The 20116-nt window shown below is 41.6% G+C and overlaps 1 protein-coding gene across 1 annotated transcript in view; it reads left to right on the top strand.

Annotated features, from left to right (window-relative positions):
- Positions 1-20116, top strand: part of unc79 (unc-79 homolog, NALCN channel complex subunit) — a 354164-nt gene that overhangs the window by 81121 nt on the left and 252927 nt on the right. Inside the window, exons 7-9 of the mRNA XM_076275011.1 lie at positions 5224-5353; positions 5524-5588; positions 19477-19565. Coding sequence (XP_076131126.1) covers positions 5224-5353; positions 5524-5588; positions 19477-19565 — 284 coding nt within the window. The remainder of the gene's footprint in view (positions 1-5223; positions 5354-5523; positions 5589-19476; positions 19566-20116) is intronic.

The following is a 20116-nucleotide window of genomic DNA, read 5'->3' on the forward strand; positions in this document are numbered from 1 at the left end:
TCATAGGGTGCGTTGAACTCGGCTTGGTCCAAGGATCACATGGATAACTAATTTTTCAAAATCGAGCCAACGGGTCAGAAGTTATGTGCGTGAAAGCATGTCCAACTTTGGCCTGTTGGTGGCGCTAGAGCGCTCGGGGTGCGGACTTGAAACTTGGTGAAATTAATCATGGGGCACTGCCTAATTAGTGTGCCAAATTTCACAACTTTTCACCAGACGGTTCTATGGGCTGCCATAGACTTCAATGGCAGAGGAAAGAGTGTGTAATAATAATAATAGGAAAAGCTAGAAACACAATGGGTGCCTTCGCAGCTTCGCTGCTTGGCCCCCAAATATAGCTGCAAGCAGCAATGAGGGGGCCAAGCAGAATAGGCCGGAGTAGCCACGGTGACAAGATAGAACTCAGTAGACACCCGGGATCAACAGGGCTGAAATAGGACTGAGTATTGCCACCGCCTCCGCCAGCCAGCCCCCCCCACCTAATCACCCCACCCCGTCCGACCCCGTCCTGCCCTGCCCTGCCCTGCCCTGCCCTTGCACGCACGCATTAGAATTAACTGGATGGAACATGTTGTCATCAGTTTCACATCAAAAAATAAAAGATTGATAAAACACATCAGCAACTACACATCAAAATGCAATATTGCTAATTGCAGCACCCCCTACAGGTCAAAGGTCACCAAATTTTATGAGCGTCCTCCTAATGGGGTCATGAATATATGTAGTAAGTTTGGTTATGATACATGGCAGGGTTGCTGAGATATGAGCTCACTTCCTGTTTGGCGGCTTCGCCACCAATTTCGATTGGCTGTTACGGGCGAATGCTTTTCTTGGCCTGGGTCGGCCTAAGGACCTCCAACAGTATTACCAGACACCACTAGTACATTTTAATTCCAAACACAACAGCAGCTACAGGCCAAAAGGCATGTTTCTTAACCCTTAGAACCCTAAGCTGTTTTTAGGGCATTTTCACTACCTTTATTCATAAGGATTTATTCTGGTCATTGTAAGTGCCACACACATATATTATATATTGTTTTTTTCAGGAGAGTTTAGGCTATTCAGATCTGCCATCATTTCATGTATTAATACTAGCATTGATTTTATTTTGATTTTTAAAGAATTAAAATATAAAAAGTGTATTATAAAAATTCTTATATTTCGACATGTATCTCACCACAGCAAGCTCACAGCGCTACATGCATTTCATGTGTGTGTAGGGCAGACTGTCCTGAATCGGGCAATATAATTGCCATGTTGGAGGGATACTCTGGGGCTGAGCAATTTACAGAAATATTTGCTGTGTGATTTACGGAAATAAATGCCATTTTTTATTTAGTGATGAAAAATGACCTTTCTGCGCTCCATATCTGTGACACGAACTGATCTGACCTGACTTGACCCGAGGTTGCGTGTTAGCCTGCGTGCCTGTGTGTATGCAGTCATAATAATTCTCAACTCTTTACTGCATTGCCTTGAACAAAGTAAAGGCAAAAAAGGTGTTTATTTGTTGAAATTGGGATGCAATGTGAGCCTTGAATTGGATGCCATGCAGGAATTTGCTAGGATCTCAAAACCGGAATATGAACATGCTTTGCCATAGAGAAACACATGATAGCATTGGATTATAAACATGCTTTGCCACAAGAACAGACAAAAACGTGGGGTAAGTCCAGCTATATGAAGTTATTATTTTGCTGTCACTTCGTCTGTTTTATAACCCAGAAGGATGTACTTGGTATCAAATGATTGCTCTGAGTCTCCTCTTTCATCTGACATGCGTGGCATATCTATGCGATCACGGGTCCGCGAGTAATTCAAACGAGAGTAATGAGTGTGCAGCGTTGGTTTGTGTACATGACCTTATTATTTTGCAGTCACTTCGTCTGGTTTTATAAGCCAGAAGGATCGATAAACATGGTACCAATGGATAGCCCTGTGCCCCCTCTTTCATCTGATATGCTTGCCATATCGATGCGATCACGGGTTCGCGAGTAATTCAAACTAGAGTAATGTGTGTGCAGGTGAATGCAGAGAAGTATAGACTGTAAATATGATGCAATTTGATTTAATTTCATGATTTTTTTTAATTTTCATACTTGATCGTACAGACAAGTGTGTAGTCTCGTTGGAAAGCCCCACTTCTGCTCTGTCGTGCAATAAAGGTTTCATCTCGCTGCGATGAACCGTTCCGGAGCAATGTAACAGAGAAGAAAGGGTGTGTTTTTTGACGCACTTTGCGTCAATCGGGTTCTAAGGGTTAATTACAGCGCCCCCTAGAGGTCAAAGGTCACCAGATTTATTTAGTGTCCCCCTGATTGGGTCCTGAGTCCATGCACCCAGTTTGGCTTTGATACATGCAAAGGTTGCTGAGATATGAGCTCACTTCCTGTTTGGCGGCTTTGCCGCAAATTTCGATTGGCTGTTACAGCCGGATGCTTCTGTCAATTGTTCCAGAAAGCAAGGCACTGATAAGGCATGGTCTGAAGATGGTCTCTGCCAATTTTGGTGAGGATCCGCTGAAATTTGTGACCTTCGAAAACTTGTACGTGTTTTTGATTAAATCCAATATGGCGGCCGAATCAATTACGATAACATCACAAGCTGTCTTGGGTCGGCCTAAGGACCTCCAACAGTATTACGAGACACCACTAGTGCGTTTTAATTCTAACCACAACTGCAGCTACAGGCCAAAAGGCATGTTTCTTAATTACAGCGCCCCCTAGAGGTCAAAGGTCACCAGATTTCTTGAGCGTCCCCCTGATTGGGTCTTGAGTCCATGGACTAAGTTTGGTTATGATAGATGAATGGGTTGTTGAGATATGAGCTCACTTCCTGTTTGGCGGCTTCGCCGCAAATTTCGATTGGCTGTTACGCGCGAACGGTTTTAGTTCCGAAGACAAAAAGCAATGCATTAATGAGGCATGGTATGTAGATGATATCTGTGAAGATTGGTGTCGATCGGACAAAATATGTGACCTCTGATACGTTTTAAGTGATTTTGATGAAATCCAAAATGGCGGAAAATCCATCATGGCGGAAAATGACGTCATAGGGTGCGTTGAACTCGGCTTGGTCCAAGGATTCCAACGGTACCTCATTTTTGACAATCGGGTCAACAGGTCAGAAGTTGCGTGCGTGAACGCAAGTCCAACTTTGGCCTGTTGGTGGCGCTAGAGCGTGGGAGGTGCCGATATGAAACTTGGTGACATGAATCATGGGACTGTCCCTGATTAGTGTGCCAAATTTCACAACTTTTCACCAGACGGTTCTATGGGCTGCCATTGACTTCAATGGCGGAATAATAATAATAAGAAAACTAACAAACACAATGGTTGCCTCGCAGCTTCGCTGCTTGGCCCCCAATAATAAGAAATCATAGAAACACAATGGGTGCCTTCGCAGCTTCGCTGCTTGGCCCCCAATAATAGGGAAGAAAACGTAGAAACACAATGGGTGCCTTCGCAGCTTCGCTGCTTGGCCCCCAATCATAGAAACACAATGGGTGCCTTCGCAGCTTCGCTGCTTGGCCCCCAATAAATTGTTCTAGTGTTATCCAATTGCGTGGAGTGAGATTTTCAAATGCATGCTTGTTGTGCCCCTCGATTTGGGCCATTACATTGTTCGTGGCCAGACCCTTAATCTTTCTAGATAACCAGGGTCTGGATTTTCCAGGCTAATATTATTGCGGTGTGAGTGTTGCTTTTTTCAGGCTGTTTTCGATTGTAACCCCTTGTCAGTCAATAGCGAAAGTAAATAACTGAGTGTAAAACTGTTATGTTGTTGCCAATAAGACCGCGGTGAAGGTTGTTTCAGTTTGGACGAGTTCATAAAATAGTCAAGTGCAGATGCATGTAGGGTATACTCTGCTAATCACACACACATTTTAGTAAAGCCAGGTTTAGTGGAATCCTGGTGTTGCATACATGTCTCATGTCTTGTGTGCAAGCAGATTCCTTCAGTTGCGTTGACTGTCAAAATATCAATGCGCTGTTTGATGTTGTGCTACTTGCTCTTAAAGGGAATGACCGAAGTCTCTCTCATTGGTTTAATGGGTGTTACGCCCAAAACACACCCATGACTGATTTTAGAAACATAAAAAACAACCTTCTTAAACAACGTGTCTGGCATCTGGTGAATTACCTCGTCAAGATAACAATAATGTTCAATTGGCCACACCCTAAACATATTTAAACTATCTGGTTCAGACCATGTGTTTCAGATCGTTAAAATGGGACCCTGGATGTTTCCCAAAGTTGAGAAAGCATACTGAAAGGCTGTCTTTTCAAGGTCGCCACATTATTGAACTCCGCGGAGCACTGTTCCAATGTCAAGAATGCTCCGAAATTCGGTCTTTCGTTTTGAGAATTTTCAAGGATGTATCTGTGGATCCTCAGGTGAACAAAAATACCCATAACCCTCTGCGTTGACATGCATCTGAGCAGCGCCCCTACTGAAACAGAAGCGTGTAGTAAAAAGCAGAAGCGCTCAAATGGACCGCGGTGACTTGCACGTTCACACTAGCTAGTCTGTTCCAAAATAGAGTCCGGGAATGCTAATATTGCTAAACTCAATTTCATAAAACCCTACTCGCAAGGAAGGATTCTATCAAGGAAGCATACTCGACTTTGGGAAACAGCCCCTATGCACTTTTCTCAGTTTTCTATACAGAGCTCCCCCTACAGCTTCAGAGTATATATTTTACGACACTCCTTGCTCGGTCAGTCTACCGTTTCCAGCCGGTTCCTGGCGTATATTTCAATTTCAATTTCAATTTAATTTCACTTATAGAGCACCAAAACATTACACATGTCTCATGGCGCTTTACAGAATGTTAGACAATCAGAGAAAAGAAAAGAAGGCCCATGGGTAACAGGGTGTCATATTATTCTCATTGGCTGTTCTATTTGAAGCCTAAACTGAGTGAGTATCATTGGTCTGGTTTGTTCTGATGACATCTTGCTCATCTCTCAGCTCAAGAATATAAAAATGTAAAAATAGTTTTGTTGCAACAAAGAGGAGGGAAAAACAGACTTCACTTCCAAAAACTGATCTATTATATTTCATTATTAGCATAACATTAGGAGCACAGAGGGATCAAGAAAAGGACATAAAGGCCTCATATCTTCTAGCTTAACCATGGATGGACTTCATATGTTCTCTGGTACGTATGTTCTATGGAGTATGTAAGCATTACAGTTTTATCTGCTTATCATCTTTTAGGACCTCCTCTATGTTATCTCCTATGGACCATCTCAAGTGAAGCCCCCCGCTGTCCAGATGCTCTTCCATTACTGGCCCAACTTAAAGCCCCCAGGTGCCATCAGTGAATACAGAGGACTACAATACACTGGTACACAAAACTGTCACCCATATACTTTACCTAACCTGGCCCTGAAATAATTTTACTTCACTAATCCACTCCTCTTTACTAACTGCTTTAGCTGTCCTGATCAGTGCCTATTTCATGCTACCATCTTATTCTAACATGAATTGTACTGCTAATCCCCTGTATCCACACAGCCTGGAACCCTATACACTGCCAGCACATTGAGTGTCACAATGCCATCAACAAACCTGCCGTTAAGGTATGTAACGCACCTATGTCGAGACCTATATTGTGTTTTAAACCATTTACATTGTGTGAATGTTTTGAGGTCATCATATTGAACTTTCATTGAAAGTCTGATCTTGACTTTCAAGATAGTGAGCTCATTATCTTATACATAGTGTCGTGTCTTTGCTAGTTTGAGAGTTTCCTATTAAGAGTTCCTTAACTAGTTGCTTAACTAGCAAACATATGAGCCCATTTTGGGGCTCATGGGTGTGTTTTCTGTGAGCTGTATTCAGGAAGGCGTATTGTAAGTGCATTGTTCTTTTGAGGTACAGGGAAATGATTGCAGTGGTGAAGTACTTCACTGATATTTTATGGCCCTACACACACCGGGATGCACAGTAGTGCACAATCATGCGAGAGATTAAAAATAAAAAGATTAAGATGTGAAAGATTGTTATTGTGTTGTAACACTACGATATTATGTTTGGGGGTTCAACACTGAATTAGTCATGTAGGAGAATTTTCAAAGAGGAAATTTCAGAGTTAAGGTGCTGGATGTAAAAGTGGCGACAAAGAACAATACAAACTCCTTAAATACCAAATTCAAAAGGCAGTTAAAACAGCTAAAGCCACTTATAGAGTAAAACTTGAAAACAAGCTCCAAGTCCATGACATTAAAGGTGTTTGGCAGGGCCTGCAATCACTAACCACAAGACCAAGTATCATGTTCTAGACTGTGACCCCTCCCTTCCTGAGAGGCTTAAGGACTTTTAATGTAGATACTGAGGGCCAGTGGCCGGTTGCACAAAGCACCTTAAGTTAAGTTTTCCCCTTAAAATCTGATTTAAGGGTCCCTTAAAACGGTTGCACAAACACCCTTAAGTTTTCTCCTTAAGGGTTCCTTAACATTTTCCCTTAGTATTTAAGAGTTTGTCCTTATCTTGTAAGAAATCCCTTAAACTGTTGCACAAAAGACCTTAGTAGTCTAACTAAGGGGAAAACCCTAAGGGACATCTGACTCTACCTTAACCATATTATTAACTGAATTGATGCTGATAAATGAAGTTTATTAACTACTTTTGACCATTCAAAATAAAACCTCTCTGTTAATATGCTTCCTCTGTCAAATAGATAGGCCTATCAGAAACATGCCGTATTGTTATTGTTTACGTAGGCTAACGTTAACAATTCATGTGGATGTCTTGTTAGCCTATGAGCTTCGGTTCGGTAGGCAAAACGTTGGTGCACTGATGAGTCAGGATCATTTCTAACTTGCCAACTAGTATTGTTCAGTTCATGTATATAACATGTTTTACTTGCTACCTGGATAATTTCCGCTAATATTATTAAGGTAAGATGAATGATAAAATATAAGCACTGTGTTCGGTAGGTTAACTAACGGCATCGCGGCAAAGGCAGTTAGCTAGGCTACAGCTGTTGAACAATCTCTGTGGAAACTATAGAATTTTCATGCCGGAAAATCCCTTTCAGTGCAGTAAATCCCTTGGCGTTTTTCCTTAACTAAGGAAACATTTTAAGTTATTCTGTGCAACACCCTTAAGTAAATCCCTTACCTGAGGAGAAATTAAGTCTTAAGGGTCATACTTAAGGGAAAAAACTTAAGGTGCTTTGTGCAACCGGCCACAGATGTACGTACATTTGCGAACGTAGCGTTAATAGCGTCATGGACAAACCGCAGATTGCGAACGCTGTCAGACCTAAACTATCAATAGCTCAATCCATAGTGTAAACTGCGCCTTTCTCTGCCTTTCTCCGCCCATAAACGCAATTTACGAACGTCCACAACTGAATGGCAGCGCCTATACAAGCACAGTTGAATGAAGTTAACTGATGACAACAATAAAAAGAATCAAACGTTTAGCGATCATGAAATAATACCATACATGATAAGATGTCAACAAGCAGGGAGATAATGAAGATCATTAGTTCTACTCAAACTACTTGTGCACGTAGGCTATGGAAGATTGGTCAAATCTAGCAATAGGAAAGTTTAAGTGAATGACATGAAAGTGAAAGTAAGACATTCGAAAGGCCAACGAAAGTTAATTACTTTTGATAGTAAAGACTTACAAAATTGGTGCTCTAAATAGCGATTCTGTTGTCTTTGAAATGTTCTCTTATTGACGCATTGAACTGCAATTTGGATTAACACCTGCTTTTTCAAGGCGGAAGTATATAGGCGCAGAATAGACGTGCGCTTTCAGGAGCAATCTTTGTACATACCGCGGAATACATAAATAGGCGCTCTTTACTCTTCCCCTCCCATCTTTTTACACTAAACTCCCACTTTCCCCTGCATCCTCCCATGAATGCATATCATGACATGAAAAACGCAATCTGCCACTTTCAGCTCCCGCGACAGGCAGTTTGCGCTTTTACATCATTGCGGCCTGTTTGTACCTACCTCGCAATGATTTTACACGCACATTGCGAGACAAATACGCCTGAAGTGAGCGCAAAAGTGTTAGTACATCTGGCCCTGAGTCCAGTGAAGCTCAGTCAAGCTCTCTCAGTCTTTTCAACCCTAGGTTGGCTGGTCACCCTCCTTTTTCAGTCTCAGAGCATGATGTCAGAAGGCTGCTCCACCTTGCTAAATCCGCCACTGGCAGACACACACACACACACACACACACACACACACACACACACACACACACACACAGACATAGACACAGACACACAAACACACACCATTAGCCCCTCACACCCACTCACAAGCGAAAACACACACAGACAGACACACACACACACACACACACACACACACACACACAGTTAGTCATTTACACAAAAACGGAGGTTTATCACTGAAAACGATTATTTTTGAAAACTCCGGCCAAGGTGGATATGTGGGAAAACTCCGGTTTCACTTTTGCATGTAATCAAGGGAAAATGGCATTTTTGCATTGTGACATGATGTTCCCTAGTTTGTTTGAAATCTCTGATTGGCCACCTGTTTGCTCGAGGGGTTTGCGACACTCTTCCCCAGCTGTTTTTAGCATCTGTGTGAGCAGAATTATTTTTCAAAACGAAGGAGGGGATTTTTCCAAATAGCCTACCCTGCTACATATTTCTTGGTCTTAGATTTCGCTATTGGGTGTTGTACAAATTATTGACAGTGCAATAACTTTAAAAAACAACCAGAAAGAAATGTTAAGGCATTTGTAGAGAAGAAGGATGGTTTGGGTGTTCTCCCTACAGCTCACGGTAAGCTTGCTCTGATTGGTTAGGTCTATCCAATTGAGTGCAGAGACATTTCCCCCCCTATATCGGTTGAAACACGCCCCATAATTATGTCCCAATGAAGCAGTATCAGACTCAAATTCTGACTAGAATTGAGTATGACAACGTCAGGCAACTAATACTGTATATTCATAACAAATTGTAGCAATTCAGTGATTACCTTATCGTGCAGTAGCGCAGCCAGGGTAGCCTAGGCCCTACCATCTGAACCAACATCACTGTCCTATTGCGCTACCTTAGAATAATAAGGTTCTACAGTGGGTCCCAGTTAAGAATTGACACTTCATTCACCATCAAGGTGATTCACGCAGCTGGGTGAAATGTAAATACAACTGCAGCCGCTTGGGGGCAGCATAGTCCGCTGTGGCGTTCCACGGTCGAACCGGATGGAGCATTCGACAGCAAGGGCTGTGATTGGCCGAGTTTTAGTGCGTTTCTCTGTGTTTTTAGCAGCCCCAGACATGCTAGTCCACTGTAGCCTATAAGCTTTGTACATAATGTTAAACATAGTTTTGGATTCAGTGGCAAGATGTCTTGATTGTACAGTGCCTGTCTCTCAGTAATGTTTTAAAATGAGAGCTTCGTCAGCTGGCAGTAGGCTACTTTGTCGGCAGTCATGAGAAGTTTGCTTGCTAACAGAACATAAATATGCTGCCCAGAAACCTTGTGAATAGTTCTGATTTGTTTTACTACACTAACGAGGTTAAATATAGCCTTTGCCTACAGCATCTCCTGTTCGTTAGTCAAAAACATCGACACATCGAAACGTTAGTCAAAGTTTAATAATGTTCTGCACCTTTTACTAAAGAATAAAGAAAATTAAGAAGACATCTGAGCTGCACCGGCGTCTCTCCTTCTCTCTAAAATATATGTCCTGGCCTGGTTGCACCGGATTGTCGCCAAACGACAGAAGCGCGGAGAACCCTCCTTTGTCTACCAAAAAGTGTTACTTTGTGCCCCACGCTCCCCCACTGCTTGTGAAAGAAGGGGGTGGGGGAGGGGGGCTTAACGTGAAAAAGCTTAATGTCCCAAAACGGCAACAAGTCATAATGGTAGGCTACAGGAAGTGGGGGGAGGGTATGGGATGACCAGAGCCGTCTTCGCTGTGCTATTCAGAAAGCATCTGTCTTTCCAGGCGCACACAGCTCGTTACCATATAGCCTATCGAGTGCCTTAACAGATAGGCTCTGCTCTTGGGTTTGGCCTCACAGCGAACTCAACCCTCTTGTTGCTTGCTGTTTGTTAAATAAAGCGATGCAGATTACATTATTTATTTCTGATTAATTGCATCTTTTGCAACATCTGCTTGTTAGGCTGGGCTACTGTCAATGTCCTGTACAGGTAAATGTTCAACTGGCTGGTGTAGGCCTACAGGCTATAATCAATTAGGGACTGTTCGTTATTTATTTAAGGGGCTACCGGAGGAGTTTTGGGAGCGTTAGTCAAAAAAGACGTGACCCTCCCTTGCCAGCAAGATTTTTTTCTATGACCCTCCAAAGTGATTGAGAAAAAACGCATGACCCTCCCCTCCCAACAATTTATTGATGCCTTATGTAGGCTACTGGGTCAATTTGGGAGCTTGCATGCTACAACACCTTCCTTGAAATGCCTTGAAAAGGCTGTCGTTTGCACAATTTCACAAATAATCACCGGGACCGAAACAAACCTGTCAACTTTTCCCGGGTTTATCGCGTATTTTAACTTTTTCCTCGCTGTCTTAGGAGGAGCTGCAGGGACGTCGCAAGGGGGTGCGAGGCCCTGTGCGAACTTGACAGATGGTGCGAGGCCCTGTGCGAACTTGAGCGATGCATTAACTTACGTGCATGAAATCATGCGATAGCTTACTTTACACATAGCCAAGGCTACCGTCGGTGCATTTTAGTAGCCTAGTCTAATAAGCTACACCAGCTTGTCTTTAAGAGGTGAAATTGTATAGCCTATAACATTAGCTGAGTCACATATTTGGCCATATGGTGTTTATCATAGGCTACATCACGAAACCAAATAGTGTAACAAAGGCGAACACTTTAACAGGGGAAATTAATTGGGCATGAATCATTGTGCTGAACGGTATTTGTCAATGAGCAGAAACACACACAACATTCAAACTGTTGATAAGATGTGCACTATGGAAACTGGTCTGTAGGCTAACATTGGACAAATAAATGACACTGACTCGCCATATCCTGACTCTGAAAAAACATTGTCTTGCTTTGCCGCAAACTCAGCAATGAAATCATAGGCCAGTTTGCAGGTAGCATAACGTCTTTTTCAATTCATAGAAGGCAGAGCCCAGTCTTTCCTGTGACGTTGAGGTGCGCAAATAGTTTTTAATAGCCTGTTCAACTTATATCTACCTATCTGCCCCCTTTGGAATTATATCTCGAGCCTATTAAGGTCCAGTGCGTTATGTCCTGGGATTCGGACGTGCTCTAAAAGAAAATAAAAAACACTTTTTTATAGATGGTTATGAGGAGCAATATGAGTCTGAACTCTGTGTCATTCAGACTCAACCCTCTTGTTGCTTTGATATCTTTTTCGTTGTCGTTTGCACGTCGGCAAGCAGGCATGTTGCGGTTGCAATTTAAGTGAAATTTCTACAGTAGGAACATGCAACATGCTTGTTAGGCTGGGCTACTGTCTTGTACAGGTAAATGTTCAACAATTACTGGTGTGCAGGCTATAATCAATTAGCTAAATCATTTGTCCAGCTGTTTAAAAAAAAAATCGTGCTACATTCAAACGCAAAAGGTGCTTTGATATCTTTTTCGTTTGAACGTCGGCAAGCAGGCATGCTGCGGTTGCAATGAATGAGGATAATTGGTTTTATCTGCGGATTTATTTTTTGCATTATTTTGAATATGACTCGCTCCAGTCTCAACAGCACGTCTACTTTTTCCACACGCATCTAAGTTCTAACACACATCCCCTCTCGCTTTCTCTCTTTCCATCCCTGCACACGGGGCTTTCTTAAAGGAGCTGCACCATTTTACAACAATTGCATCTACATTTTCATATTAGAATGTTTTTTCTGTTTAAGTGTAAGCTTAAACTACCGTGATCAATTTAAGTTCCCCTGCCCCCGCTGAAAATCTCATGCGCTTATCGTTACACTATCAAATCTATAAGTAACCGTGACAAATAGGGTATAAGATATATAAACTCAAGCTATTGTATTATCATATATGTTTGTTAATGGCTCACTGCGTCATGGAAGCAGTTAAGTCAAGTTGCATCAAAAATAGTAGTGGTAGATTCCCAATTGACAACTTGTGGTTGTTTGTGTCAACTGCAGTTTGTGCCATTTCTGCTGAGAAAATGGGGTGCGTGATTCATGAAGGAACCCGTCCAAACTTAACTGGGACCCACTGTATCTGACTTTTTTTGTCAAAATGGAGTTATTTACATATTTTTATTCTTTGAAAGTTTCTTAAGTTCAGATGAAGTGTTTCTTAAAGTTCTGTACATATTTGGACTTTATATCAAAAAGAACTTGTTCAATTTACCATGTAACTCTATGGAATTCTAAAACTTTGAAGCTCAATATCTCAGAACTACTCAAAACGCAGATAGAACCTTATTATTCTATGGTAGCGATTGTTCAACTCTAATTGGTGCATTCAAGATCATGTAACATGTCTGAAACCTTTTCTACACGTCTGTATTCAGTGTAAAATGGCACCACACCAGCACCTCCATTAAACGTTGGAAATAAGTGTCAGATGCATTCATAATTACATTAAATTGAAATTGAAATTGATGTGTGGACACAGCAGGAACTCTAGCACTGGTGTTTGTAGCCTAGGCCAAAGTTCCTGGGCTGATGCCCCACAGTATAAATGAAAGTCACTTATAGAGCGCCAAAACATCGCACATGTCTCATGGCGCTTTACAGAGTGATAAACAATCAGAGAAGGCCCATGAGTAACAGGGCGAGGAAAAACTACCTAGAATTGGAGATATACATGTACTGTAGGAAAAAACCTCGAGCAGATCCACAAGGGCCTGGCCCATCTGCCTAGGGTCAGTACAGAACAGTAAGGTCTGTGTATGAGTCTGAAGGTCCTCATGCTCAAAAACACTCCACTCTGATAGGGGATAGTTTCGCTGTAACTGTGGCTACAATTGAATTTGCAGCAAATACTGCCTGGCACCACAGAGACAATTTAATCTTTACATTTAAAGTAAAAAATCAGATTAGTCACGTTACAATGTAGTTAGAACTACTGCCGACATGAAGCAATATGCTGTTTCACCTTGTAGTGGTGCTCAATACAGCCCTCATAAGTGCTTAGCAGAAAATGTGCGCATGTCAGTGGCAGAATGTGTGTAAGGGTTGCTTACATAAGAAACTCACAGATTTTGGTGTGTCACTGCCTTCATGGTGCATAAATGACAGACATTAGTTAATGGGAAAAAAAATCACATAGATCTCCATGATTTTAAAGATGCCTCCAGAGTGTAGCACTGTCGCTGCCTGGCTACTAACTGTTCTGCAGCAACTCAAGCTAGGTTGCATTGACTTTTTTTCATTTTTATTTTGTACCGATAGTACTCGGTGACCTCGAGAAATAGGGATAGATGTGAAAAATGTGGAATTTGCCCTTGAGCAAGGCACCTAACCCCTCACTGCTCCCCGAGCGCTGCTGTAGCAGGCAGCTCACTGCTCCGGGTTAGTGTGTGCTTCAGCTCACTGTGTGTTCACTGTGTGCTGTTTGTGTTTCACTAATTCACGGATTGGGATAAATGCTAGAGACCAAATTTCCCTCACGGGATCAAAAGCGTACATATACCTATACTTTTGATCACACCTTACCAATTGCTTTACCACACATGCAACACTGCACAAGCACCCCTGGTATTGCCGTGATATTCTATCCTCAAACTAGGGCCTACAGTGGGCATCGCTTTCAAATGACCACTTCATACGCTGCGTGAAGCTTTAGTACCACTTTCAGCCACTGTGCGTCGCTCTGCCACTGTACATCGCTCTGCCTGCCGTCCCTTCTGAAGCAGGATCTACCATTAAACATAATTGTTGCCGAGAGTAATCCCAGCCTACGAATTCAATAACAAAATAAATCATGCATAATTAAACATTACCTCGATTTAGGCTACTTGGGTATGGCTTAAGGCTTGACTACACGGTGGTAACGAAAATAAATCGAAATTTGCTGTCTACATTATTGTCAGTGTTGGGGTTAACGCAACTACGCAAATCAAAACAGTGGTGTGATAATTGAGCCAGTAGAGAAATAACTGTTCAGAATTAATCTGTAGCATTGGGTAGGCTTTTGCAGAAAACAATGTTGTTGCCGATTTAATACTATCTGGCGACGTTTTTAACAGGCTACGCAATAGAGGCTTAGACAACTATGACCCACGTTTTGGTTTCGTAAATTAATTTGCCCTACTTCTTGACTGCAATGTAGTCAATTGACTGCTTGACATGTCATTTTTATTTTTCTGTACAATAAACAAATACATCTGCTTTATGCCGCAGAATTACATTCATATTTGGCTGACTGCAGACGCGCCACTTCCCTCCCCATATTCCAAGATTAAGGTAGTAGTCTATACAAAAAGCACTTCATACTATCATAAAAAAATAGTTAAAATTAATAGCTATTTGCAATTTGACAAAACACTGGTCCTCATTTTGCGAATGCGAGGACGATATGAGCCTGTTGCATTTAGTTAGATGTCCGAGTCACGCATAATGTTTGAAAACCACTGGCTCGTAATCACAATAATTTAACACACGACAGTTGGATAGCCTACTTCATCATGTCCCCATGCCTACATTTTTGTGAGTAGCATAGAGATCGTTAAAAACAATAAAGTATGGCTCTCCGTTTGGGACATCGAATATATACCACGTTATCTCCACTATCATCAGTCATGCCCCTTGATCAAAGTGGGGAATGAAATAAAAGTTTGAGAACCACTGGCTTAACAAGTTACCTGCAGTCCAGAACACAGAATCTGTTGCAGTATTCTGATGATCGGCGATGATATCGGCAAATGTTTGTTTTCCAAAGTAAGAATTTCACTTCACCATGCACCTTCGACAATACCTGGCCTACCTGGTATCATTACAAACATTATTCTGTGTCTTAAAACTGGCATATTTTATGGCATTGTGTCATGTAAGTTCGTTGGAAAATCTAGAGAAATGTGTGAGGTGGTCAGCGGGGGACAATTGAGACACACATTGGATTGTGTTATTACTTGAACATTCCACACTATCCACAGCTGTTGTAGGCCTATCAGGGGCAGGAGGATTACTGTCAGTGCAGGCTTTATATAAAATTCTTCAACAGAAAGCCTCGAATGTTGTCTTGTTTGTGGAGCGCTTTGCTTCGCTTCTGTAATCTCGGCTTCATTGAAAATGAGGGCTTCCCTCAATGACCCTCCGAGAATAAATAAAGGTTGAATGAATGAATGAATGCAGGCTTGCCCAAAATAAAGGCATGTGGTTTGCGCAGCCTATAGTAAATAACAGACCCGCCAGAATGTGCGTTATGATGCTTTTTTACGAGCAAGATGTTTTTGGTACCCTACGCACACTGCATGTTCTTAAATAACAATGAACGGGAATTCCAAACACCTCTCTTCCGATGATGACTGACAGGTGACAGGTCGGAGAATGCGTGCGCTACACAAGTAGTGTGAAGGACAGAAGATGATTAATAACTGAATAAAAAGGCCTAGCCTAAATGAATAAAGAGTAAGGCAAAACAAATAGCCTAGTAGCCTAATGAAACATAGGCCTATGGATTGATGCAGTAGCCTACCTTTGCAACATTATTAAATGAATCTGTCACCATATCCCTAGGCTACGTTTGCAAAGAGGAGAACATTTTAATTTGATTCACAATGAAACTTTACATTTCATTTACATGTTAACAATGAGTAGTTTTGGTTGTTGTTGGTGGCGTTATTGCATCCCTTTTATGAATGCAAAATTGTTCCCTTGCGATTGGAAGCTCCTGTTGCGCATAGGCTACGCATTTCAAAACATCGCAACGTAAAATGCCACAAAAAAGCGGTTTATGAGTAGGTCTTAGTGAGTCCTCTTGACTTAAGCTGTCCCAGACTTAGGTGCTACTTTTAGGTCTAAAATGCTTCGTGAATTACTTTTTGTGAAAAAATTAGGAGTCCTAAAGTTAGGAGTGACACGCCCATTATTTTTAGGAGTTGCTCCTAAATTCGCCAGTTAGGAGCTACTTTTAGCCTTAAAATTCTTTGTGAATACGGCCCCTGAATAAAAAGGCCTAGCCTAAATGAATCAAGGCAAAACAAATAGCCTAGTAGCCTAATGAAACATACGGATTGATTTAGTATCTTTGTAACATTATTAAATTATTCTGTTACTATGCCTACGTTTGCAAAAGAGAACATTTTAATTTGATTCACAATAATGTTACATTTAATTTACATGTTGACAATGATTAGCCTAGTTTTGGTTGTTGTTGGCGGCGTTATTGCATGTTAGTTATGCCTACAATGCAAAATTGCTTCCTCGCGATTGGAAGCTGTAGCTGCATAGGATTTCAAAACACGGCAAAATTCCGCAGGTTTGTGATATAGGTCTGTGAGTAAGGAGTCCTCTTGACTTCTTTTAAGCTGTCAGAGGTGGGAAGGTATGATTTTTTGGGGGCAGGGCCGGATTAACTGGGCACAAATGTCTGATGGCCCCCCTTCCCCCCAGCCAACGTGAATCAGGTGGTTAGTTAATAGGCCTATCGTGAAGATTTTTCCTGCCATCTAAGGCACGAGCGCATCTGTGAGGCCAACCCTCACCAAGTAGCTCGTTTGTTTACAACTAACATTCCATTTAATTAAACTGCTTTATAGGCTATGCCGAAATAGTTTTCAACATTTTGAATATTAGTGTCGGGTGAATTGAAATGTTCTCAAAGTAGCCTTATGGCTGAAAGCTGCTTGGGATCCCCCCCGTCAAGCAATATAACCATACAAACGCGCTTCCTGCACTCATTGTTTCAAAAGGAGTAATTTTGGCTTTGTCTGAACTGAAGAGCTGTGGACGGCACGGCACGGTATGCCCAATGAAAATAAATGAACGCAACACAACACAGACCCCGCTTCTCTCGCGTCAGTCACTGACATGAACGAAACACAGAACCCGCTTCTCTCACGGCAGTCACTGACAGTAACCTAGAATAAATGCAAGGGGAAAAACACTTCCCCATGACAAAGACATCGTAAAACACTGAAAGTTAATATTTTGTCACTAGCAACATACATCTGTCCTTTGTCAAATGTATTATGTTCCAAGTAGCCTATGCATAAATCTGCTTCATAAAGTTGAACAAATACATTTGCTTATTTCACAGAAAAATATAAATAGCCAGTTAGGGTCTACAGTGCAGAGTTGGTAAGTTATGGTAGGCCAACTTGCAGTGAACATACAAACAGGGGAAATTATTTCTCTTGCAGCTGAGTAGCCTCAGGTGCGAAGGTAGACATAAGGCCGAACATGCAAGCGCCAATGAATCGTGCGCTCACGACAATCACGCCGTTAAACTTAAATAGGTTAACATCACTCTAAGTTCGCCTTCAAGCAAGGAAAACGATGATTTGAAGACATCTGTTTCGTTGGAAGGCCAAGGGGTAGCAACAGGGCAACACAGAGACAGGCCCGATGGCAGGGCTGTTATGAGAGTATTAAAATATGGGATATTCTACGGGAAAACATTAAAACGGCAAGACAGCGGGGGAAAGTTAAAATACGTGATAAACACGGAAAAAGTTGGCATGCATTGTTTCGGTCCCGTGCACAGGGATTATTTGTCATATTATTAATCACATATGATTATTTGTGAAATTGTGCAAACAGGCGCAACACATTTGAAAAGGAAGGGCTGGTAGCATGCAAGCTCACGGGAAAGATTGATTTAAGAACGTTATCACAAAGTGTGTGGCTGTGGCGCGGGCGGAAGACAGCGACAATTGGCAGGGGAGGGTCATGTCTTTTTTAACAATTCTGTCGGAGGGTCATTGAACAATTTCTAGCAGGCAAGAGAGGGTCATGCAACTTCCAACTGAAGCACTCAAAATTCCTCCGGTGGCCCCTTCAATAAATAACGAAGAGTCCCTAGATTGCTGCTGGGCTATATGTCTTGGTTCTGTTAACAACTCATTGTCAAACGCATAGCCTATCTCGCGGTTGCATCCATTACAAACAAACATGCAATGTGAACGTCTGGGATTGGGGAGAGCACTAAATGCTCTACTGAATAAGCACGAAGTCAAACCTTTAAATGAAAAACACTCTTTAATAATCCAAAAAAATAAACCGCTAATGAAGTAAACTTGTGACCATCAAAAATCGTTTATTGCTTGTAACTCCGTGATACCAGGACGTAACAGGAAGGCATTTGGCTGAGCAACGGAGGTTAATATGCTCCATGTTTTGTCTCTCGGAGAAAACCGGAATGTTTCATTCGTCCCCCGTTTCAATCGTCCCGGTTGTACCTACTCAAAACGCAGATAGAACCTTATTATTCTAAGGTAGCGAAATAGCGTTCAGCATGATTCATGCCCAATTAATTCCCCCTGTTAAAGTGTTCGCCTTTGTAGTTTGGTTTCGTGACAGCCTATGATAAACGGCTTATGGCCAAATATGTGAAAACGTTAAAATACAGTACGTGATAAACCCGGAAAAAGTTGACAGTGATTTTTTCATAATCACTTTGGAGGGTCATAGAAAAATGTATTGCTGGCGAGGGAGGGTCACGTCTTTTTGGACTAATGCTCCCAAAACTCCTCCGGTAGCCCCTTAAATAAATAACGAACAGTCCCTAATGAAGTAAACTTGTGACCATCAAAAATCGTTTATCGCCTGTAACTCCGTGATAACAGGACGTAACAGGAAGGCATTTGGCTGAGCAACGGAGGTTAATATGCTCTATATTTTGTCCAAATGATGTCTGTCTATCATCGTTGCACACGGAGAAAACCAGAATGTTTAATTTGTCTTGCGTCTCTACGGCTGCAAACGGGATTCACTCGCAGTTAACCAAATATTTCTTTATTAGGGCAGGGCAGGCATATTTCTGGCTATTACATTATTTCTAAACCAGTCTGCTAAAGTCTGTAGTGAAGTCTGTGTAGGGTTTTCTTTTTACGAGACACCCTGCTCACTTGAGTCATCTACCGGTTGTTTGGGTTGTTGCAGCGTCTCAATGGAAAAATACAAATTAAAGTCGCGTGATACCGCGTGATCCCACGCGCGGACCGCGAGTGAAGCTGGCCAAGTCGAAGCACTGCCCACTGTATGTGATTATATTGTCGAAATAGGCCGGTGTGTCTTGAAATAGTGTCATGTATTGTGCCAATACATTCTTTGATGAATGATGCACTCTATATTAAGGATTATGTATGTGCATTCTGAACTGACTATTTAGGACAAAGAGGTACACTTAAATCAGTGACCATAAACCAGTAAGGTTTGTGTTAGTTAAAGACTGAGAGAGACACTATGCACTGTGTATCTGTACAAACACACAGCACCCCATGAAATTAAAGAGCAATGGCAGGGTGATTATAGTATGTGTATACTTTGTGCTGATTGACAGGTGGCTCTTAAGATTTTTATTCTCAACTGTTCTTCACTTTTCCTTCTTAAGATGTGCATTGACCCAACTCTCTCTGTGGCTCTTGGTGACAAGCCCCCTCCTTTGTATATATGTGAAGAGTGCAGTCAAAGGATTGCAGGGTAGGTCCATTTGTAATATTACATGCAAATATTTGGCATGTGGATAGTTTTTTAATGCTATAAATTATGTTTGCCATGTCATTTTTTAGTTTCTGGGGTATAAATATGTGAAAATCTAATTACCTTTACAGCCCAATTATGTTGGAATGACTAATCCGGCACTGTGGGCTGTAGCATGCTATGTAAAATTGCAAGTTTTTCTGTATTGATTTTTGAAAATCTGAATCATGTTTATTTATCATAGCAGTACAGACAATATAGACAATATATTGGTACACTTTACTTGACAGTGTCGACATAAGAGTGACATGACACTGTCATGAACGTGTCATAAACATTTATAACATAACGCTTCTGTTATTAAGTGCCATTCGGTTTTTGTCATAACAAGGTAGGTTAGGATTAGGGTTAGGGTTCATGCCTCATGACAGTGTCACCCTTATGTTGATACTGTCAAGTAAAGTGTTACCCAATACATAATATATTACAATATACATGGGTGCTGCAATTTTGATGAGAATGAGAATATGAGTAATTCAGACCTATTGTAA

Source organism: Alosa pseudoharengus, unplaced genomic scaffold (assembly GCF_046254945.1).
Source record: "Alosa pseudoharengus isolate Yale_2024_CS ecotype anadromous, Long Island Sound unplaced genomic scaffold, YU_APseudo_1.1 YU_APseudo_1.1_scf_8, whole genome shotgun sequence".
Classification (NCBI taxonomy): domain Eukaryota; kingdom Metazoa; phylum Chordata; class Actinopteri; order Clupeiformes; family Clupeidae; genus Alosa; species Alosa pseudoharengus.